This window comes from Falco punctatus (genome assembly GCF_963210335.1).
Source record: "Falco punctatus genome assembly, chromosome: 19".
Taxonomy (NCBI): domain Eukaryota; kingdom Metazoa; phylum Chordata; class Aves; order Falconiformes; family Falconidae; genus Falco; species Falco punctatus.
Window position 1 is genome coordinate 1,153,090 of NC_137599.1, and position 27,978 is coordinate 1,181,067.

The 27,978-nt window shown below is 50.4% G+C and overlaps 1 protein-coding gene across 2 annotated transcripts in view; it reads right to left on the reverse strand.

The window, feature by feature from the left end:
• Positions 1-27,814, reverse strand: part of IGF2BP1 (insulin like growth factor 2 mRNA binding protein 1) — a 50,359-nt gene extending 22,545 nt beyond the window's left edge. For both annotated transcript variants that reach the window (XR_013924574.1, XM_080369838.1), the window contains exons 1-2: positions 17,517-27,814; positions 16,369-16,429 (exon numbers count right to left, since the gene is read on the reverse strand). Coding sequence is in view for 1 of the 2 variants with exons in the window: in XM_080369838.1 (XP_080225964.1) it covers positions 16,369-16,429; positions 17,517-17,691 (236 nt within the window). In the remaining variant the exon portion in view is untranslated. The remainder of the gene's footprint in view (positions 1-16,368; positions 16,430-17,516) is intronic.
• Between the last annotated feature and the right edge of the window lie 164 nt (positions 27,815-27,978).

The following is a 27,978-nucleotide window of genomic DNA, read 5'->3' on the forward strand; positions in this document are numbered from 1 at the left end:
CTTGAGGTGGTTTGGGTTTTTAAATCTCACTGGGAAATATCCAAGTGCGGATTCAGCCATCAGGATCCACCTTCTCTCACCCTTGAATGCATCCCCAGAGATCGCCTTCGAGAGGGTGGCCAGAGCCTCCCGCTTAATTAAGAATCTGCTGGTAATTCCCTGGAGCGGACTGGCACAGTGGCAGCAGTGGCAGGGACCCAAGAAAGGGGCACTAGCTAGTTAGGAGCAGGCAGCCTGGCCGGGGGCCAGCAGGAGGCTGGGGCTGGCCGCCACGAGCCAAAGGCGACGGCAAAGCAGCATCGGCAAAGCAGCATCCGCACAGCCCGGCCTCGCTGGAGGGTTCCCTCCCTCTTGCATGAGCCCCATGGGGTGCTTGAGGTGATGCTTTGGAGGGGCAGAGCTGATCCTCGATCCTCACTGCACCACCAGCACCGGCACACCCCTGCCACCCGTGCTGTCACCTCCTCCCAAGAAAGTTTTGGTCACAGGTCCCAGCCGAGACAAGAGCTGCTCTCGCCCAGCACAGAAAGCTGAGAGATGTCCAGAGAGGAGCATCGCCGCACCCACAGCCGCTAGGTGGGTTGGCAGCAGAGCAGGGGATAAAAGTGCCTCTCTCCTTCGCACCCCGCGGATGCGCCTCCTTCCCTGGCCTTGCGGCACACGGAGCCCCGCGGCGCAGGCAGGGGCTGGCCAACGGACTGGCGTTATTTTGCCAACGGGATTTGATGTCAAGCATCACTGGTGCTGGCAGATGGAGGCGGCTGGTGGGATTGGCACAGTGGGCACGGGAGGAGAGGAGGACGGAGGGTGCAGGGTGCTCAGGTCACCCCAGCTATTGCCCTCTGGGCGCTTAGCCCTGAACAACATTCCCTGTGATCCGCAGGGAACACCCACAGCTGCCTGCGTTACCAGTGCAGGATGCTCAGCAAAACTCATCTTTAGGGAATGGCAACAGCCCCCATGCACAGGGGGACCCTCAGCAGTGAAACAGCCCCACAGCATGGCTATTTCCAGCACAGCCAGCCCCACAGATTTCCTTCCTCTTCCCCCACCTGTCCAGGTTTTGTCAGGACAACTTGATTTCTCTTTAGCCCCAAAGCAAGGGGCTGATTTAGCGAACCTCTGCTAGAGAAAGGACCAACTCCAAGCACCACAGCATGAGCCACCCGTCCTCTGCCCCGCATTGCTCTGCATTAGGGTGTCAGCAATGGCTCTGCAGTCACACCAGAGCCACACACACCCCAGACACTCTGCAGGATGCTGGCTACAGCATCTCCCTTAGATCCAACACCTCCTGGACCTTCTCTGTCCCCTACCATGTATTCCTCAAAGCAGAGGTGACTACAGGCACCAAGATGCTGAGGGACCAAGTGCCAATGGCAAGGTACGGCCAAGCTCGGGGCTCTCCCCTACCCCCAGCACCAACCCTGTCCTGGCCATCTCCCACCAAAACCATTTATGCAGCTCCTTGGGGCAGGAGGAGGACGGCCAAAGCCAGAGACATGGCAGGACATACTAGAATTGAACAACATTAATGATGGCTTTTCAATCAAATGCAAATGTTATGCAAATTTGGGGGCTGAAAACACAGTGCATCCCTGATTCAATTAACAGCATTTCATTTATCTAGTTAGGCTTTGATTCAGGAAAGCACTTAATCCTGTGCTTAATGTGTTGTTGTTGTTGTTTTTTAATGTTTTAAACATTTTTAAATGGAAAATGTGGTTGCTAAGACACAAACGTTGCCAGGGGGACTTGGAGAAAAGTTGTAGCAGAAATTACTTGCTTTTCCGTTATAAATTGATAGGCTTTCAATTTGCCGGCATTTCCACGAAGCAGGAATATTATCCCTAAACTCCCTTCACTGGCAAGGAAACAAAAGCACAAAAAAAGGAGGCACCTGCTAGAAGCCCACAGCAGGTTCCTACCACACCTCTGAGCACAACCCAGCGCCGTCTGCTTGCGTGGAGCGGACGGGATCTGCCCCCAGGCTTTAGCCACGTCACCTCTGAGCTGCCGTCTTCCGCGCTGCCCTCCAAGCCAAACACATCCCTGGGCTTCCCCACGTGCTGCTCGGCGGTTGTGCCATTAAACCCACTGACACACGGACATCCCAGCAGGACCAGGCAGGTGAGGTCCCGGCTGGAAGCCCTGACACACTGGCAAGGCAGGGAAGAGCTACATGCCGAACTGACCAGATGATGCTCAAGCAAGGCCAGCGATCCCAATTCCCTCCTCAAACCCAGCACTACTAAGGTCTGAGTCACACCTAAGCAGAGAGAGATATCTGAATATTTTTTTCTGACCCCAGACCTCCCAACCCAGCTCCTCCCAGAGCTGCAGCAGGTCCAGGTCGGACATTCAGAACCTTTGTGGTTTGGAAGAAAAAACTCAGTGCGGGACAGAGAGAAACCAATGAAAAGTCTTCCCCTGACTCTGCAAAAAGCCTAAAACCAGAGCTCTGAGATTTGGAGGCATCGCATTTGTTTTGAGCACTAATGTCTCAATGATCAAGAATATTCAATTTGAGCATATAAGTAAAAAAAAAACAGATCTGGGCTAGCATTTCCTAGAGTTTGGCAGGTGAGCCCAAAATCAAGGGCATTTTTTTTAAGAGCACTGAATCGTGCTCCCAGCGTTAAGGTCATTACTGCCTTCTCCACCATGCTGCTCCTCATCACTGGTCCCCGCACTGCAGCATGGCCCAGGTTCACCTTACCCCTCTTGGGCCCGTTGCTTCAAAGCCTGGCTTCGCTGCTGAAGCTGCGACTGAGGTAGATCTGGACTATGAGCTGGGCTGTGACGTGGGACAGGTCCAGCAGTCCCACAGAGCAAGAAAAAAAAGTGGTAGAATCCCATCAAAAAGCCCCAAACAGTTGCACAGGATGCAAGAGGGATGGAACGGGAAAAGGAGAGCATCCCTTTTCTTGTCCTGGAAAGGGACCCAGCTTGCAACCTGCTCAGGGAACACCAATTCAAACAATGACTTTTCATTTCTTCCATAAAGAAAATGCAAAGGTCTACCAGGGAACCATCCCCTGCCTCCAAAACACCTTCTCCCACCAGACCTCAACTTAAATGTCACCAGTGAAACAAACCCTCAAACTCTAACACCCTTTATTCTAAAAGCATCTTGTGCTATTTCGAGCTGCCACCCTCCTTCCTTCCAACCCCAGCGACCCACCTGCCCTCACATCTTAAGTCCTCGTGAAGAAACAGCTTCTCTATAACCACGCACCAGTGAAAAGCCTCCATGGTCAGTGGGCACTGCTGGCTGGGGGACCTGGCCAGGGCAAGAGAGGCGAGTCCCAGCTGCGCCTGTGCACAGCAAAGCCAGAGCTGCTGGGTGGCTGATGGGAAAGAGATTTGGGGGTGGAATAAAAAGAAGAGGAGGTCGAGAAAGAAATATGCAAATATGTGTCATGACAAGATTAAAGCAGCAGTAGCAGAAAGAAAAGCAGAGAGAAAAGCGAGCTCATCTGCTGAAAAGAAGCGATCCAAGAGGCCATTCCTGCGGAGATCAGGCCAAACCAACCAAGACATTTGGCCTCTTGCAGTTGGAGGGATGCAGAAATGAACTGGCCTTGGGTTTTGGAGAAACACATCATCCACGCAAGCGTCTTATACAGACCCACTCGCCCTGGCTACCAGTTATCTCTGGCAAGCAAGCATGACATGATTAATCCTTTCCATCAATCATCCCAGCAACCAGAATTTGATCTTGGGCTAATAAATCTGTCTAATTGGTTTCTCCCCATTAGCTCTTTTTCGGAACCCCTTTATACCTGGAGAATCACGCCTAATAATTGATGAGATTTTTTCAAGAAGCTGCTGAGAATGACTTGTCCACACACATCCCCTTTGAAAGCCTCGGAGAACTCACTCCTGCTTTCAGAAGAGCTGCTGTATCTCGGGCACGGAGGGAAAGGACTAGTTGATGCTCAGAGCCAGGAAAAATGCTCTGCCACATTCCCTCCTCTACTAAACTGCTGTGCTGCCCTTCAACTCCTCATTTTCCCCACTGATCCTGCGTGGATGGTGCTGGCATGGAGCACATGCCACATCCACCCATGTAAGTGCCACCCTCCGAGAGGAGCCAGTAACTTGGTGCTTCAAAAGGTGCAAAAAATCGTGAAGAAATCTCAACTCCCCTTATCCTCAACTTGCCCAGGGGAATACTCTCATCATCCCCCAGCCCTCTGCAGCTAGTCCTTGCCAAAGTCAATACATCAAGTATCTGCGGACAGGACAAGTTTAACAGTAAGTAATAGAGAGGAAAGATGGATGAGTTTTATACAATGCATCCATTTTGCATTATCTTTCCATTCTAATTTGCTGGCTGGTTGCCACGTATTGAAAGGCTCTTTCTGATGCTCTGAACATGTCCCAAAGCCAAGCCCAGCTAAACTCAGTGGGTTCCCACAACCCAGCACCCCAACCCCAAACCTCAGCAGGACAAGCTGCCCCAGATCCCTCCCAGCCACCTCCAGCCACAGGGCAGCTCGGTCCCACCGTGACCCAGCCACCAGCGAGATGTGTTGAGAGATTTTCATCTCTTCAGAATAACCTAAAATTTCAATTCTCAAACTGACCTTAAATCAAACCTGACGCCCCAAGTTGGCACAGGCTGGACTACGAACACGCCAACAAACGGGAAGCTTAAAGGCAAATCTTCTTGCAGCCCATTCCTCGTGGAGAGGTGGCAGAAGTGGGACTTGTTCCTCACCCCATCTTTTACCCACGGACCTCAAAGCACTGCTGAGACCATCACTTCAGAGCACAGCACAAGGCAACAAAACCTAAGGTAGCCAGGCAAGGCAGCACGCAGCATTATCTGCGTGTTCTCACCGCGTCGAAGGGAGCACTGCCCACTCGGCTCGGCTGTTAGCTTCCCTCCATCCCCGATGCTGATATAAAAACCTGAATAAAAGCACATAGAAGATAAAGTATATTTTGCATTTTGGTGCATTGTCCACATGTCAGAGCATCCTCTTTCACCCACCGGGGCCAACTGTGAATAGAAAAGCTCCTAAGCATGGACTTTCACTGAGCCACCTGCCTCCAGGAGCTTCATCAGCCACTGACATCGATGTCCCAGTCAGTCCAGTCCCCAGGTCTCCTGCCATCCCCCCCACATCCAACAACGCACAGCATGGTCACACCAATCCTGCCCTTCGTTAGGTGCTGGGGAAGGGGCTTCAGCCCAGGAACCTCCCACACCCTTGTTGCCACGAGAGGGCACCTCTGCCCTCCTCCAGCGCCCAGCATGCATTCCTAACTGGTTTCCAGTGGCTCTGATGGTGCTATGGGCTCAGGGGTGCTTTGAGATGAGTTCAGGCTTTGCAAAGCAGCCAAGTGAAGCTTCGGGCAGCTCCCACACAATCGGTGTCAGCAGGAACCCCAGACCCCATCAGCACACACTCTTGAGGGGGTCTTAGACCACTCTAATTTCTCAATAACTAAGCCCCATTACCAGGGCGATTGACAGGTGTCATTCAGATACGTTTGATATAATTTTGCCTAGAGACAGTGGCCAGGGACATAGCTTCATTCGGTATTTCAGCCCCCGGGCAGTGGGGTATTGGCCCTTCAGTGGATGCAGAGCCCTTCAGCGGGGGAAATCAGGAGGGAATCGCCACGGCCGAGGGGAGTTGCAAGGCTCCAGGGCCCCAGCCATTTCAGGTGCACGAGCACATGCCAGCACAAGAGAGGAAGAGGAAACAAAACTGTTTGTGACTTCTGAGGGTTTTTCGGATTGAGGTCTGTGGCGGGAGGAGGAGGCGGCAGCACAGGGACCAGCGGCTTGGAGGGCTGCTCCGCTGCTCCAGTGCCGGAGAGCGGCACGATGCCGCAGACCCTCGCTCCAGGCAGCTGCACATTTGTCACATAAAACTGGATCAAAACTCGATACAGGAGCCCCCGCACGGGGCTCTGTGCCTGTGGCACCCAGTCTGTTCTAAGCCAAATCAGGTTGAACCAGTGCAGCAAATGCAGGCAGACAAGCCCTTCCAGATCAAAGCAGATGCGTAAAGGGAGAATCCAGAAGTTACAACACGGATTATACTATCTTCTGAACTTGATTCAAGGGTGGAGACCCTTTTGCCAAAACTCAAGTTAAAACTCAGGACCTGCCAGTCCTCCCAGTTTGGGTGGGGAGGGGGCAGGGGGGTCAGACCTCCAGCAGCACAGGCTGCGAGCAGCATGCTTGTCCCCATCATGTCGGGCGCAAATCCCAGCCCAGATGCCGGAGAGGAGCTCCCAAAGCCCCTTCCATCCCTGGCACTGGCATTGGCAGGTCCAGGCAAGGACGACACACAGATCTGCGGCACGTTTGGTGTCACAGCCGGGCTGCGGCTGAGCCCCAGCTGGGTTACAACTGCCGTGTATTTTCCACTGAAAACTGCAAGTGAAATCAAAATGCTTCCGCTCTTCTGTCTGAAGAAACAGACTGAGATGAAAAAGTACAAGTGAAGCTTTTTCTTCTTCTTCATCTTCATTTCCAGCATAAATATTAAATAGAAGAACCGAGTCCTTCAACAAATCTGGTTGAAGCCAGACTCCCTTTCTCTTGCATTTCCTCTTCAGAAAGGAGGCAACAGCAAAGCAACACTCTTCTAAGAAAACGTGATCTAGCATTTTCATTGAAAAATGAGAAACTAAGGTTTCTCACGCCGAGCCCACAAAATCACCCTTTGGGGCAGGAGGAAAGACGCCCACGAGTCCACCGCAGGCAGCCCAGCTGAGGAAGCCAGCGGCATCCACGGAGCCCACAAAGATGCAGCCATGCTCCTCCTTCAGCATCTACTTGGGTTTGGGAGAGGGTTTAAACACCCCCGGCCGCTTCCTTCATCCCACCAGAGCTGGACCAGCAGTGGAGGAGATGTAAAGTTTCCAAACGAGGAAGACATCCTATGTTTGCTAGTCTGGGGCTGGGCTTTTTTAGCCAGGGGTTCATGAATAAGAGAAGAAAATGAAAAGGTTGAGGGTCAGATAGGACAGGACAGGAGGTGCAAAACAGCAAAGATGGAGATTTTCTACTCCACTGCCACTCACCTCATTACAAAGGCAATAGCGGTGCCGAAGCAAAGCCGTTTAAAGCCCACCGCTACTTTGGCACAGGCAACATGAAAAGCCAGCACAACAAACACAGCAAATAAATTCAACGCACCGTTAGCGAAATCCAGCACAAAGCTGCCCCAATATCTGATCTGGATTTCTTCCGAAGTGAATTCCCCTCAGTCATGTTTGTGCCCTCTCTCCTGTCTGCCTTCCATAAACATTCGCATCGCCAAGTTTCACGGCACGGCAGCAAGTAGCTTTCGAAGTTGCATGAACGAGTATTTGGGGAAACTAAATACCAAATTCGCACTGTGCAAATATTCATCCCAGGCGTGCAGGGGTGTGCAGCCAGCAAGGAACAGGAACAATGTCACCAGGCGGATAAAGGCTCACCGGGGGCAAATCTTCATTCACGCTGTAGCTTTGAAAAAGTCACAGATACTCTCTGCCCCCGATAGCTATCACTTATAAAAGTCACAGCCACTTTGCATCTCTGCTGTAAGCAAGAAGAGGCTACAGATGTCAGAGAAATTTGTTGCATTATTAGTTCAGCTGTAACTGAATGCTAAACAATGACTATATAAAGTTCATAGAAAGTTGTATATTTAGGCTCAAATTCAGCACATGCCTCATTTTATCATCGAAGCAGCCCCATTAACTTCAAACGAATGGCTTCCCTGTTTAAAAGCACATCCTGAGGAGGAGCCTTGTGAATCCAAGCCTAAAGGCACAACATTTATACCAGGTCCTTGGCTTCTCACAAAATTACACCCCAACAAGCAGCTCCATAAAAACCTATAGCAGCCACAAGGTCTCCTTCCATAGATCACAATTTTCTTTTTGCCTTTGCTCATCTGATCCGATTCATTTGTAAATAGTTTTACACCAGATGCTTGAACCACAGGAGGTCACAAAACACACACGAATGTCTTCATAGCAAAGAAAACATATACGCTCACGTATATATGCGTGTACATATAGACACACACACATGCCTACCCACGCAGGTGATCAAGTCTGCTTGGATGTGACCAGTAATAACTGAGGAATAATTTGGATCAGACTGATAGCCCTGGTTATAAGGCAGAACTGCAGAGCTCATGCCACCCGGGCAGCGTGGATGTTGAGGATGCAGCACTTCCCGACACCTCACAGGTAAACTTGTTTAAGGTTGGCCTAAGGTTGCTTGCGATACCTTAACACGGGCATCAGTTAATGCAGGTAGCTCTCTGCAAGCAACACAACCAGGTCTGATCCCACAGCCTTGGATTGTGCACAAGTTTAAGCAAAGCCAGCACTTTGCAGGTGAGAAATGCCACAGAAAACATAGAGCTAGAAAGGGAGAACAGAGCATCTCCAGCATCACTCCATTAGCTCGCTGTGCAGCAGCTCTGTGCCCCTTATTCTGCACCTCATCCACAGCTCCCAACACCTTGTCCACGAACGCTCCCGGAATTCCCGAAGAGTTCGACAAACCTTCTGCCACAAGCACTAAACACAATGGCTCGCAATGCAGCTACGAGCTAAAAAGCAGAGGGACGAGCAACGCCCCTGGACCTGCCAGCCCGTGTCCACAGCGCCCAGCCCTCCTTCGGGGCAGCAGCTGCCTCCGTGGCATCATTGGGGTGAAGGGGCAGGACCCGGCGGGGGGGGGGTGCCAGGAAGGAACTGCTGAAACCTCCCGGGTGTGAGGTGGCAGATCCAAATCTCAAGAAATAAGCAGGAATCCCAACAGACAGATTTTTCAAGAGTGCTCAGCACATCAGGCGCTAATCGCTTCTGAAAACGGAGCTTTTATTTAGACGCTTAAATGCAAGTTGGAAAAATCTGGCTCCAATTGTGGGTGAAAATCTGGCCCTGAGAGCCTTTTTTTCATTATTCTCTTCCCTTTTATTTGGCTCTAGATCACAATTCTCCTGTCTCTTACACTCCAGTCCGGGAGGCTGCTCCCCCAGGATCTCCGCTTTTAACCTTGCAGTAAAAGGAAACTGCAGCAGGACCGTTGTCGTCAGAGTCAAAACTTTCTCCTTTTTGTGCAAATCAATTTCCCTGTAATCTCAAGTGCTGTTTACACATCGCAATACCCCCGGACCGCGCGGGATTTGCATCTCGCCGCGCGCTGCGTGGAGCCCTGCCAGCTCCCAGCGGTTCCCAGCACACGGGGCTGCTGCTGCTTTTATTATAGGTGGACCGTGTTCATAGTATCTTAAATCCAACCTGGTGGATTACTATTCAAAATAAAGCGTGGACCGAGTTTTGCCGGGGATGCCCTGTGGATCAGGGTTTTGTTTTCTCAAACTGGTTTGCTCTGTATGGACCAGACAATTACGGTAGCCAGAAAAGTGTGAAATTTCAGCTCTGACCATGTCAGGGCTCCCAAGTGTCAGTTACAATAAAATAAATGACCCATTTCCTGACGGATCGCGAGGGCTCCTCAGAGACGGACGGACAGATTTTTTTATGTTTGTTTATTTTCTCTTTTTTCCTGACGGGAAGACTGCGCTCCCCTGCTTTTTCACATCAGGAGGTGGGAGCAGAGTAGGGATGCTCTCACCCATGTGCTGCTGCCCTGACAGCGCCCTCCCAGCTGCTCCCATCCCATCCCATCCCCGGCACCATGCCCACTGGCATCCCCTGCTCCCCCCCTGCCGAGCTCTGCCAGCTCCTGGCCCCTCGCCTCCAGCCAAAATCTCAATAAACTGTCCCCCCTGCTCTTCGGGTTTTATTAGCCACCCTGGGGAAGCGCCCATGCAGGGGCTGTAAGGGCAGCCGGAGCGGGCTCAGCCCCAGCCAGCAGCACAGGGAGGACGAATGTTTTCCCAAAACACTTCCCAACTCACGCAGACCACCCTCCAAACAGGCACCAGTACCCACAAGCTGCAGCGATACCAAGCACGGCTTAGTTTGCTCTTAAAGTAAAGCCAAAGCCCAGGGAAGGGGACAAGAGTCAGGCAGTGTCCCCTAGGGGAAGGGCTGGCAGGGGCCAGAAACAGGCTGCAGGACCCCAACCCTCCCGAGACCCTTTCCAGAAAGCCCCATCCATTGCTAACTGACCAGAGGAGAAAATCGAGTGGGTTTCAACTAAAGCATGACTTTTCAATCTTTATACTTAAAACCATGAAGACCACGCCAGCATCTTCAAGAGCAGGCTACGGGCACCACACATGAACCAATGTGGAACTGGTTTCCACTCCCCTTCCATGGGTTATTCCATCAGAAGCAGAGAACGCAGACAGGTTTTAAGGAAACCAGCTTAGAACAACACCTTACGTTAACTTTCCCACAGCTTCCCAGGGGCACCACCAACACAGGAGCGGTGTAAAACCTCCAGCCTGCGTTGGTCCGAGACATCCACTCTCAGCTCAGGGCAGGACTCGGGTGGGGAGGGACACCCTGAGGTCCCCTTGGCCAACCCCAGCGTTCCCCCAGCACATCCCCTCTGCAGGGACATGGGTCTCAATGCTGCCCAGGCAGAACATCTCACAGTTCACCAGAAAACATGCAAGGATGAGGACAGCCAGACAGAGACACCAGCAACCCCCTCGCAGAAAGAAGGAAAACCTTCCAGCCAAGACCCCTGCAATCCCCCCGGCTTCACAACCTCCAGGATAAACTTGCAATTTTCAGGTAAACCCCAGCAAAGATTTCTGAGCTTAATTCCCCCCAGGGTTCACACATTTACTGGTAATGAGCAGACGACCTGGGAAGGCAGCTGGGATAAATCACCACACACATCTCTGGAGTGGACAAACACCCCCGTGGGTCTGGGCTTCTTGTTTCATAAAATATAGGTTAAGAAAAAGTTTCCTGGTGAGCAGACAATTCCCTAACTGCCTCTGCAACGCTCCTCGTACCTCTCCCTGCAGCCCCTAGAAGCCATCCCAAGCCAATGCGGGATGCTGTAGGACATCAGCCCTGTCACTGATCCATTTTCTCCTGCATCACTTCTTTTCTTGAACTTTTTAAACTTTGCTGGGCAAATGCATTTTTTAACACCCCCCCGGTGCTCAGTGCAGGACCCTCCTGGATCTTTTCCAGGCTTCAACGTGGGCAGAATAAGAATTTAAAGGTGCACAAAAGGCTCAAAGCCATCAGTCAGCGAGGAGCCTGGCACTGAGAAGGATGGGCAGACCTTGCAAGATACTTCTGCTGGTTACCCCCCAGTATCCTCCAGTTTATCAGGGTCCTTCAGGCAGCTGGGAACCCCTCTCACCCACACCTTCAAAGAGGCAGCCATCAGTGCTGTTCAGAAGGGGGTGATTTTGGAGTGCTCAGCCCTCGCTAAAGTTTTTAAATGCCTGCAGTCACAGCAAAAACAAGAGGTTTCACCTAAAACTTTTGAAAAACTCCTCTCTGGTAAAAAACAAAAAAAAAAAACAACCCACACCCAAAACCCAAAAAAGACCAGGAAAGCCTCTGCAACCTTTTTAAAAGGCTTTTTTTCCAAAGAAACCTGCAACATCCAGGTTTCAGGCTCCTCAGTTTTTTAGTTTGCTCCTACTCCCCTCCTTAACTTTTGGGAAGGGGGAGACACCAGCATCCCCCAGGCAATTCCCTATGCATCTGCTTCAGCCTCCCACTTCTCCCCATCAAAACTGTTCTATAAAACCAGTGGCATCATTAAAAGAAGCAGAAAAAAACCCCCACCACCTTCCGCCAGCATCGATGGAGGTACCTTCCATTCCTAATTCCAGCAAATCTGGAAGGCAGCGGAAAGGCAGGGGCTGGAGCTGGTGACCCCGGCAGAGAAAAGGGGCAGGAGACATTTCCTCCTGCTCCAGCCTGGGGCTGCAAACCCCTTGGGCCATCCCCAGCAGCCTCAGCTCCCCCAAACCCCCCTCCCCAGTAACTCTGGAAAACATTAACATCACTGGGGGCTTGTGCTGGGAGGGGGCAGAAATCTCCATATTTTAAATTTTTTTTTTTTTTTTTAAATTCTGAAAGGTCTCGATTTTCAAAGCGAGTACTTTAACCCCAGCTTCCCCTCGCCATATCTCTGTTTGCTTGTTTTTTTAACCTAAAAGGCAAAGACAGAACCAAATTCAACTGGAGAGGCAGATTCAGCCCCAGCGATTGCCACTGAGGTTCTCTAGGGAATTCAATTTATTATTTTCTTCTGAATGTCAAAAAATCATCAAACTCCACAAAGGGCATCTACATGGGACAGGCTCCATCTTCTATGGGTTCAAAACTTGAAGCTACAGAGTTTCCAGTTAAATTGCAATTTCTTGGGCATATTTGCCACTTATGGCTCCTACGTGGAAAGGGGGGAAATAAAGGCATTTCTCTTGCTTCAGGCTGTAAACTGGTAAATATATTCTTTCTCCCAGGTAGGTTAAAATTTACTAAATCATCTCAGTTTCAAACCTCACAGATGAAATTTACTGACAAATTATTAATGACTAATTGAATGGCAAAGTATTTCTAGCTTTTCTAGCTGGAAATCATCAAAACACCTGAATTTCCAAAGAACTACCCTTCTCAGAGGTATAAAACCAGCAGCAGAGAGCTCACAGCTCAAGGCTGGGGGCTCACAGAGCTAAAGCAAAGAAGAACTCAAGTTTATTACCCTTTTTGGTAATCAAAAAAGTAGAAACACACCAAATCCCATTAAACTCTACATCCTGAGAAAGGAGCATTCATCCTGCCTTGCAATTTTCAAGCTTTGCAGTAAACAGGGGTGTTGCTAATTTTTGTTAATGATACTATAACTTGTGAGCCAGAGCTGGTTTTGGGAGAAGAGAAGGATCTTAAGATTGGACTAAAAGCTTATTTTATCTCAACATTCAAGACAGTGTCTTTCTTTTACATGGAAAAGAACTACCAAACTTTTTTCAGTTAATTTTCAGACAACCCAACCACCAGGAGGGAGAAAGGCACATTTTTTGATTAATGCTGACAAAGAAAGAAATCACACTCGCTGTGATCAAAAATTTTAAAATATTTCGTTACGAACAATTAATCACACAATTATGCATGCGCAAAAAGAATGGTTCTCCGGTGTGAAAACATTAATTTGAAGCAAAGTCTAGGGGAGAAAAAAGCCAATTTGAAGATTTTTCCCCATCCATTTCTATGTACTACACTCGATCCTCACATCATTAACAACATTTAATAATTTCCACCTCCGCTCGGGAGCACATGGAGCCTCTAAACCCAGGAGCTGCTGGGGAACAACCTCTCTTTAAAAATACCCTTTTAGTTTTCAGTCTATGGGCTGTTATCAACCCAACTCCCTCTCCCCCCCCCAATTACTTGGTTTCATTCTCTCTGGTCGACTCACTTCCACATTCCTCATATTTGGAATGTCTGCTTGATGGATTCACTTTTTTCCCCCCTCACCCCTCCTCCTCGCCTCATTCATTCATTCTTTCGACCCCATCGACTTCGGGCTTTTCAGCTTCCCAGTTCCACCCCCCCACAACCAATCCTTCATCTTAAGTAGGAAAACCGAATTTTTTTTTTCCTTAAAGAATCCTTTTAACCTTCTGAAGAATAAAGCATGCAATAATCTTGAATTTTTTTTTTAAATCCTGTTAAGTTTCTCCAAGTTTTTCTACCAAAGTTAAAGAAAAAATAACTCCCAAACAGCAATGAGATCCTTTAAACAAATCTAAACTCACTTTAAACCTCTGGGTTTTTTTAATGAAACGATACATTTATCAGCACTGACTTTTCTTTACAGTCTAATACTTCCAAAGTATTTCGTTAAAATGGTTCCCCAAGATCATTAACATAATTTGCAGTGTTAAGTGTTACTTGAAGAATCACTGTAATTAAAACAACTCTAAATCAGTTTATCCTTCTTGGCTATTTTGGTGCAGCAGCTACACACACCAGCCGCTCCTTCTTGGGCCATATGAACACACGGAGCATTTTTTAATTTATTTCGATGATGGGTTTAGGTACAGGAGAGATTTTGAAGAAGGCAATCCACCAGCAGGAAAGATTTATTTACAACATGCAATTTCACCAGACACAATCGTTTCCAAAACCATCCCTGATCAGTTCTCCTGAGCATTCCAATTCGCACATTCAATGAGAAGAAAACAACCAAAAAGCCAACTTTTGTAATTATTATTATTTCATAAATTAGCTGGGAAGCGCACCAATGCCCATGACTTGTTTTCCCACATTTCTAAAGGGGAAAAAAAAATTAATATCAGGTTTGGGCGGGAGGGGGAGGTTGTTTGGTTTAGATCCCACCAAACTCATCTGATTTTGTCCTCACTGCTCACACTTAATTAACCATTTCCTGTTCTATGTGCCTTTAAACTGGAAAATCCAGTCTTAAAAGCAAGCAGAAAGGGAAGAAGAAAGAAAAAATATGAAGTATCCTTTGAGGCAGCCCCCCATATATCTCAAACTTTTTTTTCTTGGTTTTTTTTTTGGGGGGGGGAGCAAAATACCCCAAATGTCCCCCAAAAAAGCTCATTCGGGGCAAACAACCTGCCAAGTTTACAACCAGCTGCCAAAAAAGTTGCCTTTTTTATTTTTTTCCCGACACAGAAACACAAACAACTTTTCCCAAAGTGAAACAAAGTAACGGCGGCCCCGGTCCCCCGCAGCCCCCCCCCCCCCCCCCCCCCCCCCCCGCGAAAGCTGCTTCTGCCGCTTCAAACGGCACCCGCGGGGGGGGGGGCGGAGGGGGAGAGGCCTCATTTAAACCCCCCAGCCCCCCAAAAAGGGGTCAGCAGCTAAAAGCGAGGCACAGCACGATTTAAGGAGATCCAGGAGAAATGCAAACCGACCTTCCTTCCACCTATTGTACGGTTCCCCCCCCCCCCCAGCACTTTGAATTCCAGGCACCGGAGGAATAGTCCCATTTTCAGTGAATTTCTCCCCGCGCCTCCTGGGGGGGCGTGAGCGGCTCCCCCCCAACCTACCGATTATCCAGCAGCAGTAAGAAAAAAAATATATATGTTTAGGGGTTTTTGGAGTGTTACTATGTTACCCTTCAGAGGGTAATTGCCTTTGCAACAGCCCCCCTTCACCCATTGCCGTTTAACCCCCAGCAAGTCACCCAACGCCGTAACCAGCACCAGCGCTCACCCTGCCACGAGGGGCTAAAAAATTAATTAATAAGAAGAAGAGTCAAAATCTTGGCTAGGAAATTGTTGCACGGATTTGGGTTTTGCTGTTGGGATCAACCCCAAGCAGAGGGAAGCCCCTCTGCCACAGCCAGGGCTGCAAAGTTTGGCAGCTCCCCCACCCCCTACAATGGAAGCATAAAGGGGTGACCCTAAAAAAGGGCTCCCACGCCCCAGCTGAGCGGGGGGGGCTCAAAAGATGAAGGAATCGGGAGAGTTTGGGGAGGCAGCGTTGGCTTCGCCTCCTCCCTCCGCCCGGGCGTTGAAGTAACCGCCTCGTCACGTGGCCGACGCGGGTTTCGGGCTGCGCGATCCAACGTGGACTATTGGGGTTGGGGTCTCGCTCGCCCGCAGCCCCACCGGCCCCTCCTTGAGCTGGGGAGGGGGGCAAACCTCTGCCAAAAATAAAAGCTCTTGGTATTTCCCAGGTAACCCCCGGCAGGGCTGGGAGCGCGGGGCTGGGGGCTGCTCCGGCGTCCGGCACGCCAGCCCGGCACGCAACAAAGGGCCAAGAAGATGGAGAGGGCCGGGCTGGGCAAGGCCGGCGGCGGCGGGCGAAGCCGCTTGGCAGGTTGAGGGAAACCACCAAGAAACCCGCTTCTTGCCCCAAAATAAAAGTTGCCGCTGGATGGGAGCTGGGCCAGCGCCCCGCGCTCGCTGGGTTTTAAATCACTCCCGGCATGGCACGGGGAGACCGGCCCCATGTTGTTGTTTTTTCCTTTAAGCCCTCACCATCAAATCCCAACAAATTGCACTTTTTTCCAAAAAAAAAAAATTATACCTTTTTTCATTTTATGATTCTATTGGAAAACAAAAAAATTTTGCTCATTTCACAGCAGAGGAACAGAGCGAGGCTGGGAAATTCTTCCAGTGCCACAAGTTTGAAAATCCCAACGCCTCAGCCATCCATCACCTTGGGTGAGCTGCTGGATAATTGTTCAACCATTTCTTTAAAAAAAAAAAACAAAACAAACAAACCAACAAAAAACTTGCTCACAGAGGAAGTTTTCTATTTTTTTTTTTAAAAAAAAAAAAGGAATTAAACGCTGAGCCTCAAAACTGCCTCTCACCTCGCTGGTATCTAAAGCCAAATCACCAACATCTTTAATTTTATATGCACATATTTGGGTATAATTTTTTTGCCTCCTTTATCTTATGTTCAATTTTTTTCCCCCAACAGAAATAAAAAAAAAAAAAAGAAATGAAAACACTGTATTACCTTTGCTTTTTAGGTACTGAATGTTCAATCTCTAGCTGTTTTCCATGAAGCTCCACTTTCCCTAAAAACAAAATGTGTCTGTTTTTGAAAATCTGGGTGGAGTGGTCAGAAAGCTTTGGATAACACACTATCACGTGAAAGCTCACAATTTAATTCAAATTACGACGAACTACGCACAAATACATTTTCCGATTCCTTTACAAGTGCATTTTATTAAATATAAGACTGGCTTCAAATGGGAAGCGGTGGGAGGGAGTGGTGAGTTAGCTGTCTGGACAATGTTCCTTAGGAATATTTAATTCCTTAGTTCATCCTGCTTGGAGTGAAAAAAAATGAGGAATAATATTTTGAGACCAATTCTTTGCCTTTATTTAATTCTGTCTTGTTTAATCTCTGGAAGAAGTCCTTTGGGCTGATTTATTCCCCCCCACACACACACACGCCCCCCCATTAAAAGGCTCAAAAATTGTAACTCCATGGCAGAAATGGATTTCTCTTTGAAAATGGAGTGGGTTTCTTTGCTGCTAGCTTATTACGATGATTTTTTTTTTTTTTTTTTTGGAGGGGGGAGAAGGGAAGAGCTCGGCGGGAGGCGGGGGGAGCCCGGGCCGAAGGGGGGGGTGGGGAAAATTCAAATATTTTAAAAATTATCTGCTTCCCGGGGAGCTTTTTCTCTCCCTGCGAGCAGCATGGCGACCTTCGCGCTACTCCACACATCACATGCCCCAGGAAACCCAGTTTCAAATCAAAATGGCCAAAGTCCCAGCCCACCCGCCCGTGCCGCGACGGGACCCCCGCACCGAGCCCTGCCGGGGCGGCCGCCCCGCAGCCAGCGGGGCCTGGGGAGGGGGCGGCCCACGCGGGGCGGGGGGCTGCGTGGGGTGTGGGGCCCCTGCTCTTCTCCCCCCAACGCTGGGGGGGGTTGGTGTTTTTTTGTGTTTTTTTTTGAGGGGGGCTGCGCTGGGGAGGGAAAGCGGGTCGCACCCCGCCGCCCGCTGATGCAAGCCCCGACGGGGCGCAACGGAGCGGGGGTGGGGGGCACGGGTTTGGGGGGCGGGTGGGGCTGGAAGCTGGGGGGGTCTGGAGCGTTTCGGGGAAGGGGAGAGGAGGAAGCGGGCGGGGAGGGCAGGCGAGATAACGCCGCTTACCCGAAAAAGTTTCGATGGCTTTCATGGCCCACTGCTCGTCGGGGCAGTCCACAAAGGCATAGCCGGACTTGACCAGGAACTGCCCGCTGAAGGAGATCTTGTGGTCGTTGAAGACTTTCTCCAAGTCGGCCGGAGTCACGTTCTCGTTTAGGTTCCCGATGTACAGCTTGTTCATGGTGGCGGCGGGGGGCGGGCGGGCAGCGGTGGCGGCGCGCCGGGGCTCCGAGCGCGGCTCCCGGGGGGGCTCCACCGTGCGCCCGCGCCGTCGGGCTCCGGCCGCGCTCTGCCGCCCCGCAGCCGGCCGGGGGCTTGGCTTGGGGAGGGGGGGGGTTGTTGTTTTCTTGCCCTTTTTTCCTTGGGTTTGTTTTTTTTTCCTACCCCCCCTCTTTCTTTTTTCCCCCTATTTTTTCCGCTTTTTTTTTTTTGATGGATTTTTTTTTTTCCTTTGAGGAGGGGGGCGGCGGCTGCTGGAGGAGGGAGGGGGGGCTCCTAGGGGAGGGGGCGGCTCCGGCGGGTGGCGGCGGCGGGCAGGGCGGTGGCGCCGGCTGCGGGGGCCCCCAAGTCGGCGGAGTGGCACTGGAGTGTCACCGGACGCCTCTCGGCAGCCGGGCACCGCCTCTAAATAAAACCGACCTGGAAAATGAGTGAAAATGTTTGCTGGAGGAAGCCACGTGGTGATGCGGGAGGGCCCGGCCCCCGGGGGGAGGGGCCGGGGGGGAGGGGGCGGCCGCCACTTATTTATTTATTTTAATTTAAATACTACGTTATTTACCTCCACGCACACACCCCCTCCTTCCTTTCCGAGCGGGGGGCGCATCCACCCCCCGTCCCATGTGGGTGTCGTGCCCCCCCCCAACCTCCTCCACCGCCCAGCCCTGTCCCGTCGAAGGCACTTTCCCATCTGCTGCAGCCCCCCGCCCCCACCGCGCCCCTCCCCCCACCGCGCCCCTCCCCCCACCCCTTTCCCCCGGTGCCTCAATGGGATTTTTCTGGGTGTAAAAAACTTAGGCATCAAAGGGGCCGGGAGGTCCCCTGGCGCCAGGGGATTGGGGGGGGAGGGGGGGCGGGCAACAGCCCGCCCGCCCCCCCGGGGCTGGTCCGGCCCGGCGGGGCGGCTGGGGGAGCCCCCCGGGGCGGTATTGTCCCCGGCATTGTTTTAAGCCCTTCATGTGCAGCCCCGCGGAAGCCTACGGGGAAGGGGGCGGGGGGGGGCTCCTCCCGGCACAAAAGGGCCCCACGGTGGAGGAGGGCCGTTCCCCGACGGGGCCAGGGCTGGGCTGCGAAGGGGGGGGTGCCCCGTCGGCAATGTGGCGTGTGCGGCGCAGGCCCCCCCTCCCCGCCTGCCTTTTCTGGAGACTTTTATTTTTAGGCTCAAGATGGGTTGAAAATAGCAGCGAGCCCGCGAGCCCCCACCACCACCACCACCACCCCCACACCCCCGGCCCCAATCCGCCACCCACCCCCCCGCCTTCCTGCCTATTCGACGGAGCGGGCGGGGGAGCCCCGGTGCGCTGGGGGCTCGGCCCGGGATGCTGCCGGGCGGGGAGGGGCGGGGGCGGCCGCAGCTCCCCACCCCCCCGCCCGCCCCCCCGCCCGCCGCGCTGCAAGTAGAGGCACGGTCCGGCCCCTCCGCGCCTGCAATTAAATGCAACGCGCCCGAGGAAACCAGCTCCCGCCTGCCCCTCCCGCCGGGCGGGGGGCTCGGCTCCGTGCACCCCCTCCCCTGGAAAAATTTGTAAAAAATTAAAAAAAAATAATAATAATTTAAAAAATCGCTAACACATGATTTTTGCCCATCGAGGGAGCGGCTCGGCTGAGGGATTCCCGGGCGCGGAGTTCCCGGGCAGCTCCGCGCTCCCTGCGCGGTCGCGCAACCGGCTCCGCGCTACGCTCCCCCCCCCCCCCCCCCGCCTTTCGGGGTGGGTGCGCGGGGCCGAGACCCCGGTCTGGGAGGCGGCGGCACCCCCAGCACAACTGGCAGAGCTGGGTGTTTCCTCGGTGCTACACAGATGGGATGTGCTGCGTTCTATTGCTAGAGTTATTTTTTTTTAATTATTAGCGAATTTTTTTTAATTATTCCTATTTTTCTCCCGGGTGGGGAAAAGCCACGTGGAAAATTTGTTAGGAAATAAATTTGGTATTAGTCGGGAATCAGAAGTTGTGTAAACCTGAAGAAATAGATGCACATGCCCGAGGACATTTGTAGTGCTCTGTGCTGCAGCCTCTTAGGAAACTCGTTAAAGTGAATGATAAAAATCCTGGGAAACGGTCATTTCAAGCGAAAAGCCTTTAGCTTTCCCTCCTGTATCCGATCCACTCTGTTATCCCGGGATCTTTGCCTTAGAAGCATGGAGATGCTGCTCACCAGGGAAAGTTCGGTTCCCATCCTTCCAGCTGCATTACTTGGCTCTCCTGAAGTACCAAAGCAGCCCGAGCAGCCTTTGTGGGAGCGCTGCTGCGCCCACGTGCGTGTCCCCCAGCCCTGCGGGGCGCAACGCAACCTTCAGATCCACAGGTGAAAAGCAGAGAGCAATGGAATTGGGAAAGAAAGTTCCTGCAGCTCAGAAAGTTCACTGCGAGCCTCCCCTGCCTGAAACCGCCAGCGTGCGCCTTCCTCCAGCGCTACGTGTGACCCCCCCACCGCCACGATAAATGAGCCGCTGGCTGCTCCGGATCGATTTCTGATCTTGCCCAGAATCTTTTGTTGTTGTTTCTATTGGTTTACCCAGTACCTTCCCCATGTAACATCAGCCTTTGCAATAATGAAATGAAGGAAACCAACCTTAAAAAAAAAAAAAAAAAAAATCCAAACAAAGAGGGAAGTCTTCAATTTAGATCTGAAACGAGAAAGACTATCAGTCAACCTCCTTCCCTTGGCTGCAGCATTCCAGATGCAAGGTATTTAGAGAATGCAAACAGCAGAGACTAAATCATTGATCTGCTGGGGGGTAACCGAGCTGCACTCACCCCGTGCAGGGGCTGGGGGGCTGCCCCCCAACCCCAAACTGCTCCCGCCCAGGCTGAGCCAGGGCAACATCCCCCCCACCAAGGGGATGTTTCAAACAGTTCTGCCCTCCCTGATTTCAATGTTACTAGGAGCCAGGGAAAGGCTGAGCAACAGTTTGCACCCAGGCACCGTCACTTGGAAAAAACTCTGTGGCCTTTTTGCTCCCCCAGGATTTTCTCAAATTGAGTTGTAGTTTTAAAATTCACTTTGAGGAGCTGATTTGTGTGTGTGTGTGTGAGAGAGAGAATTTACAAACATTTTCAAATTTTACTGCCTCACTTCCTCATCAATGTAAAGCTGCTTCTGATTTAATACCTAAAATCTGATTTGGCCAAAAGTTGGAGTTTTTAAAAAATGTAAATCTTGGAATCAGGCAGAAATGGTCTTAATGAGTTTTTACAATTTCTCTACAAGTTCAAGTAGTTACTGTTGCCACTTAGGAGTTTGGGGAAATTTCTTAAGGGAGAAGGTTGAAGCTGGGTGGCAAATAGTGCAGCTAAGATTTCACCGGAATGGGGCTTTGATACGAGAGGGTGCAATTACTGCAGCCTGCTGAAGTGTTGTTGATCTGAGGCAGCACATCTCTGAAATAGAAATATTTTTTACTGGCAGATTAGCAGTAAACAAGAACAGATTATATTCTGCTATTTTTCTACCAGCTATCATTTGAATCTTTCTTTAATTTGTTTTTCTCTCTTTTTTTTTTTTTTTTTTTTAAATCTCTGGTGATCTCACTGGTATTTAATTTGGACAACATTAAAGATGTACTTAGAAACCCCAGAAACTTTGAAAAAAATCTTCATTTTTGAAAGTCTGAAAATAAGTATTAATTACTATCTAATAAATATGGGGTGAAAGTTTTCAGTAAAATACACAGGTCATAAAGGAAAAAAATAAAAATTTTATTTTCATATAATCTGTCTCAATCAAATGTCAACTAGCAGAAATAATCTGAATATGGAACAAGCCTGTCCTTGAAACACAGGTGAGAATTCAACAGAACAAGAAGAGTGAGGGCTACAGTTGGGAAATATTTCCTTTTACTTAAGTGGAATCCCAGTTTAAACCACCTTTTGTTCAGTTTTTATTACATGGAAAATATTCATGACTGGAAAAAATCAGCTCATATCTAAGAAGATCCAGTTGATTAAAGCTCGTGTCGATAAATTTGTTAAGAATCAAACTTGCTATGAAATGACTAGTTTGCTTTAAAACAAAATTAAGGTTTGAGGTAGATGATTAGTAATCCCCTGGTTCTCTGTGCATTTGAAACATCATCCTGGCATGTAAATGAGGTTTTGTTTGAGCCCCGGAGCATCCCCAGCCCCAAGGAAGGGGCTGAGTGATGGGAAATGCCCCTCTGCTCCCTGGAGGGCGGGAGGTTCAGAAGCAGCAGTGCTGAAGATGGAAATGGTTAAACCTGGAACTTGCTGGAAGATCTGCCTATTCCCTAAACATTTTAGTGCTTCAGTTAAAAACAAAGCAAATACTGCAATAAACTCTGGCTTCAAAATCAACTCCCATCTTGAAAAATCCTTTCGTTCTGGTACGAAAAAGCTGGAGTCTCTTTCAAAGTAACCCAACAGAAAACCACAACCAAACAACTGTTTGCTTCTCCTCCACATCTGCTGCTTGGCACTTGCTGGGCTCCCACCAGGGCAGGGTGCTCAGCGCCGCACAGGGCTGGGGCTGGGTGCGCTTCCCAGGTCTCCTGGAGCAACAACCTGAATTCTCCGTTGGGCTTTGCAAACACACAGAGGAATGTTCAAATTGCAACTGAACAAAGCTGCTTTGCACAGATTTCCCCTCCATCCCCCCACCAATGGAAACAGTTAATTTGGGGGTTTGCAGTCATTTTCTTTGGGTAAGCAGTAAACTCTAAAGGGGAGGAAAGGAAAAGGCTTATCAGAACAAAGCCTTGAAATGTTGCTGTTCAGATAGTCCCTTTAATTTTCAATTTTTCTCCAAAATGAATATGCCGCCACTTCTTTATAACAGACCTTGCTAACCTGTTCATTCAGTTTTTCTTCCTCAAAAATCGCCGGAGCAGCTGGACACATAGCTGGAGCAGCCATTTCTCCTACGGATGGCTGGAGCGGTGGGGGAAAGTTTTGGTCTTGGTACAATGATAAACTAAACTAACATAGTTGAGAAAGCATGGTGGGGGATGAATCCTGCCGTTGCTGAACTCCCCCTGACCTTATTTCAAGTAGGAGCTGCTCTTTTGAACCCCGCTCCAAACATTTGCAGCACTTATATAGCACAGATTAAATGTTTTCCTTTCAGTTACTGTAGGTATTTGTATCAGATTTCCTCCAGTCTGAAATAAATGCAATTTCTATCAGATTTATGCTCTGTGAGTACAAATTTGGGGGCCCTATAATTCCGAGTCACCATTTAAATCCCCCAAAGAACAGCAGGCTCTCCAGCACTCACTGCTTTTCATCCCTCCACTTTTTAAACTCCCTGTAGCAGGAGGCAACGAAAGGCTCAGCCGCTAATACCATTCCATTTTTGCCTAATTCTTTATACCCAAAACAAGTGTATCCCGGGAGGTGGGAAGCTGCACAGCAACACTTTCTGTTGTGGGTCACTTTAAAAAATATAGGTCATTTCACAATCGGAACCTTGACCCATACCCCACCGCCTGTGCCGGGGCACCCGCACCGCTGGGCTGCCGGAAAGGTGATGTTAGGAGAGCAGCAAGGGCACGAGATAGAAATAATTCCACGTTACTGAACCAGCCACTTGGGCAGGCGCCTTGCCGTGGACCGGGTTGTCTAGTTTCTCGTCCTGCTGGTACATAGTTGGGATTTAGCAGGACTGATTATTTCCTCTCCTTTCCTGCAGCTCCACCACTCTAATCTCCCCAGCTGGTGACTTCTGGCTCTATCTTTGCTCAAAAGGGGAATCAAGGATGGTTTTCACATCACGATTGCTGCCGCAAGGTGAAGTGCTAACGGGGTAAAGCGCTAACAGGGTACAGCCCAGGTAGTTCTAATGCTACAGCAAGTCCGGATCACCTCTCCAGCCCTGGGAAGCTGTGATGGTGCTCACTACGCAGGGGTGAAAGTTGCAGTTGTGAGATTCTTATAAGCAGCTCAATGGTCCAAATAAATCTTCCTCGCATAGATGTTACAGGTGCTGTCACAGGCTTTTTGTTACGGCAGTTACTGTCCTGTAGGTCCCTGCTGCTGGGAGATATGACAAGCATTTCAGAAAAAAAACCAAAAAAACAAAAAAAACCCAAAAAACCAAAAAAAACAACAAGCAGAGGATGCAGCAAAAAGTCCGTATTCCCTGTGTTTTGCAGTTCCCATTTTTAGTTGTTGTGGATTTTTTTCCCCTCGCAAAGAACTGGCAATCAGGAAGGCTCCGAGACAGCCGCCCCAGTGAGCTGAATTAGTCAAGAACAACTGCTGGAGCCTTAAAAGGCCCTAGGGTTTGTCTGCAGTTAAAAGAGAACATTGGCATTTAAAAACATATCTGGTATTTTGCCATCGTGAAAAAACCTGTTCCAATCCCCGCAAGCACTGGAGGGGGAGGCAGGTCTGAACCCAGGAGAGAGGATGAAGCGGCGTGCAGCCCTCCAAAGATGCCCTGGAAATCCATCCAGCCCATCATCCGCATCCCCGGTGCAGCTCCACGTGAGCAGGGGATGGGACGAGGAGCCAGGCAAACCCTCGCTGCCTTCAGCTGAGCCCAAGCTGCTGCCACCACGTTTCGGGAAGCCTGAGCTCCCTGGCAGGGTCCTGGCCCTCGGGATGGGTGCGTGCTCTCCCCCCCTAACAGCACCAGCCCTCGCCGCACGACGGGTAGAAGGTGCCGTTAGACCCCAGGCAGCCCTGGGAAGCAGGGGAAGGCTGGACACGGGCTGCGGGGTCAGGGCTTGGGGGAAAGAAGCTCAGATTTAGGACTTGAGCTCTGCAAAGGTGTAACAGGGTGAGTGAGAATAAAGCATGTAAGAGTTACCTCCTCTGCAAGACATTGCTGGTATTTTAGGGAGACAAACAAGCTCCCAAGAAAAAGCTTGGAGCCTCTGCACCTTTGGCAGCAGCAAAGTTGAATTAAGAACAGAATCAGCCCTGAATCAAGACCAGAGTTGAATGATGCTCCACTGCCTGTGATTTCAGGTAGAGGATGGGGGTGAAAAACTCTAAAATCCCTTCTTCCTCCTTCCCTGTGCTTTGAGGAGCCAAGCAAATGCTAACACCGATCGATCATAGCCAGCTACGGTTGGGAACCTCAGATCAGCCCAATGCTTGCACACAAAATGGAGCAGAACGTGCTGTTTTCTTCTGGGACAGGCAACACCTGAAATCCGTCCCTGGCAGAGCTGAGGTGCCCTGAGCAGCGCCACGCAGAGCAGCAGCTGAAGAGCCCTGCTCCGATGGGAAAGGGAAAATCTTACTCACCAAATCCATTGGGAAGAGGAGAGGTGTAAACTGTGACACCGAAGGAGAGATGTTAGAGCTAAACACCAAGAAAATTCTTTGAGACGTTTGCAGCATTCTCCTTGCTGAAAACTTTTGGGAACGGATCAGACTTGTCCTTTCAGAGTGATCTAAATGGAGCTGAGGCTGCCTGGGAGCAGGGGAAGGAATGGATGACCTCTTAAGGTCACTTCAAGCCCTATTTTTCCATGATTACAGGGACATCTAATACTTGAAATGCTCTGTAATCAAAGTTGCCCTTGAGATGTTTCGGTGTCTCAAAGCAGAGCAGAAGGACCATTTCAGTAGCGCAGCTGTGATCTTCCCAGTGCATTCCCGAATTCCTGAAACACCAACTCCTCGAGTCAGGTCTGCTGCAGAGCAGAGCAGAGCTCGCTCACTCCACACTGCCTGGCAGGGTAGGATGAAGCAGGGCAGCTCCAGCTCTCCCGTTTAATTTGCAGGGAGACAAATGCTGCAGCTGGGTGAAACCTAAGCTAAAGTGTCCTCTGTCCCAAGCTAGGACGCAGCGGAAGGTTGTGAAATGACTCGTGTTATCAGAGAAGGCAGCAGACCACAGATAGCACTACAAGGGAAGAGCTGCTGTGGCTGGGATGGGCTGAGGCTGGAGAAGAACAAGGTTGACATCATTAATTGGACCCCCTGTAACAGGGGGCAGAAAGCAGATGCGGGCGCGTGGTCCTTCTCTAGGTCCCTAGGTCTGCCCTGGGCGCTTCCCAGACCCAAACTGGCATGCAGAGGTTCGGCGCTTCAGGTACCGACCAGTGGATACTGCACAGGGCAGGATGAAACGCAGGCAGTGCCCACCTGCCCTCGGAACTCCTGCTCCTCTGCAGGCTTTTTGCATGAAAGGTTGGCAGAAATTTTGGAGCGATGCTGCCGTCTGAACTGCGTCATGAGTGGATGCCCCGAAATAACTGTAATTGTGAACTCTGGGTCAACATTTCATGTTGCTGGACATTTATTTCACCCTATTAACTTTATACCCTACAGAGGCACTTAATGAGAGGAAAACAAATAGGTTGCACTTTGGAGAAACAAGATATCTGAGTTGGCTGGGAGCAAAGTACCTAGAATACATATAATAAAGACACTGGGCTAAACTATTCTATTTTATTGATTAGCAGCTATGCTAGGAGTGCAAATTGGTTACTTGTAACTATTATAGTGCATCATTTATTACAGCAGGCACAATGCTCCTGCATGGGTGAAAAGCTCTGGAGACCCTGGCACGCTTGTGCGCTGCAAGCTAAAGGACGAAGCCACATGTTAAGTAGCTCCTGTGAAAGTAGTAATTACTCCCTAATAGCACTGAACTCTTAATCTACACTAATAATGTCCTTCTGAGCCTTTATCTTGATGCAATATAGATGCAACATTTTTTTTGCTGGAGAGGCTGGTTGGGCAGGGGGTTGTATAACTGCAGCGCAGCAAGAGCTCGCCTCTGCCTGCGCCGGGGGCAGGTGGATGCGGCATTTGTTCTGCACCCTGTGGTCTTTGGGGGCAGGAACACAGGTAGCGGTTGAAACCAGCCTGTATCCGATGCTCTGTCCCAGCAGCACTTCTCAGAAGAGCAGAAAGAGACACTTTATAGAAAGGAACTACAAAATGGATAGCCTTTCCGTGGAGAGAAGCACCTCACCGTGCTGGATTTCTGCACGTGTTTGGGATGAGATACACCAGGGGCACCGTGCCAGCACAGCGAAACCCTCTCCCACGCCGAAACCACCGACACTCCAATTTTGCCATTATTACTGCAATTCCACTAAGGGCTGCTTCTTGCTCAGCCCTGTCAACCAGAAATCCTACTTCTTTCCCACACAAATCCCTGATGTAGCTGAGCCAGCACAAACCTGGGAGGATACACGCACCCCTCCTACACCCAGGTGTGCAGGGTTACTGCTCTGAGCCGCTCTGCTGAGCTCCACAAAATAAATAATAATAATAAAAAAAAGCTGGCAGACCTGAGGGGAAGGTTTTAACTTGGATAACCTCCTGCAAAAGTTCAGGCTGCTCGGGGGAACCGAGCTGCGGACGGGACTGTGCCATGAGCCAGCCACGGGCACTGCCGCGCATCGGAACGATGCGAGTGCAGCTCAGCCCCTGGGTTAGGCTGGCACAGGCACAATCCTGCTCTGCTTCCCTCGGCAGCTGAAGCTGGGTGTGACGGGGATCCTAGAGCAGCACCTGGTAGCAGTCCCTAAACGAGATTTACACACTAAAATGCAATGGGTCGGGCTCTCCCAGAGGGACTCAGGGAAAGCAGGCAAGTCAAGCACGAGGGAGAACATCTTACCGGGCACGTAGTCACAGCAGAGCTGATGGGAAGGTGGGTTCACCCCTCCTACTCTGATGGCACAATTCACATCTGCAGAACATCTGCTGTCCTAGATCCAGCTGTGCGAGGGCAGGGTGAGGTGGTGGCCTCACTGACCCATGTCCCCAGCAGCTGCAGAGCCACAAGGAAACACTCCATCACCTACTCAGGACAGAAAAAGCCCAAATGGGGGCTCAGGTCCCCCTACCACCCCTCACCATTACAGGCAGCTGCTGTGCCGCCACCATCCGCCTCGTTAACCAATGCTGCCTCACCATTGCCTACTAGAGTCCTGTCTGCCACCCTCCACCCCAAGTTTGCTTCTCTTAGAATGCATGTTTTGGGGGACAGATGCTGTTTTCAGTATTTGGGGGGGTTGCACAAAGGGTTTCAGACCACAGTTGAGATGCCCAGGCTTGATGGTGACCAAAAAATCCCAATGATAGAAGCTATTGATTTTAGCAAAGATATTCTTTCTCTAAGAAAGAGAAGGAGCAGATTGGATCTCTCTGAGACAGCACTTACACTTGGCAAAAGAAAAGATGGAAATTAAGGAAGTTTTTGCCATGGAAGGAGGTGCTATGCGGAATTAAGGTTTAGACCAACGCCATATGTCTTATGCCCACAATCCACGTTCATTCTTGATTTTGTGATAGAGTAATGTTTAATTGCCATTAATGTAAA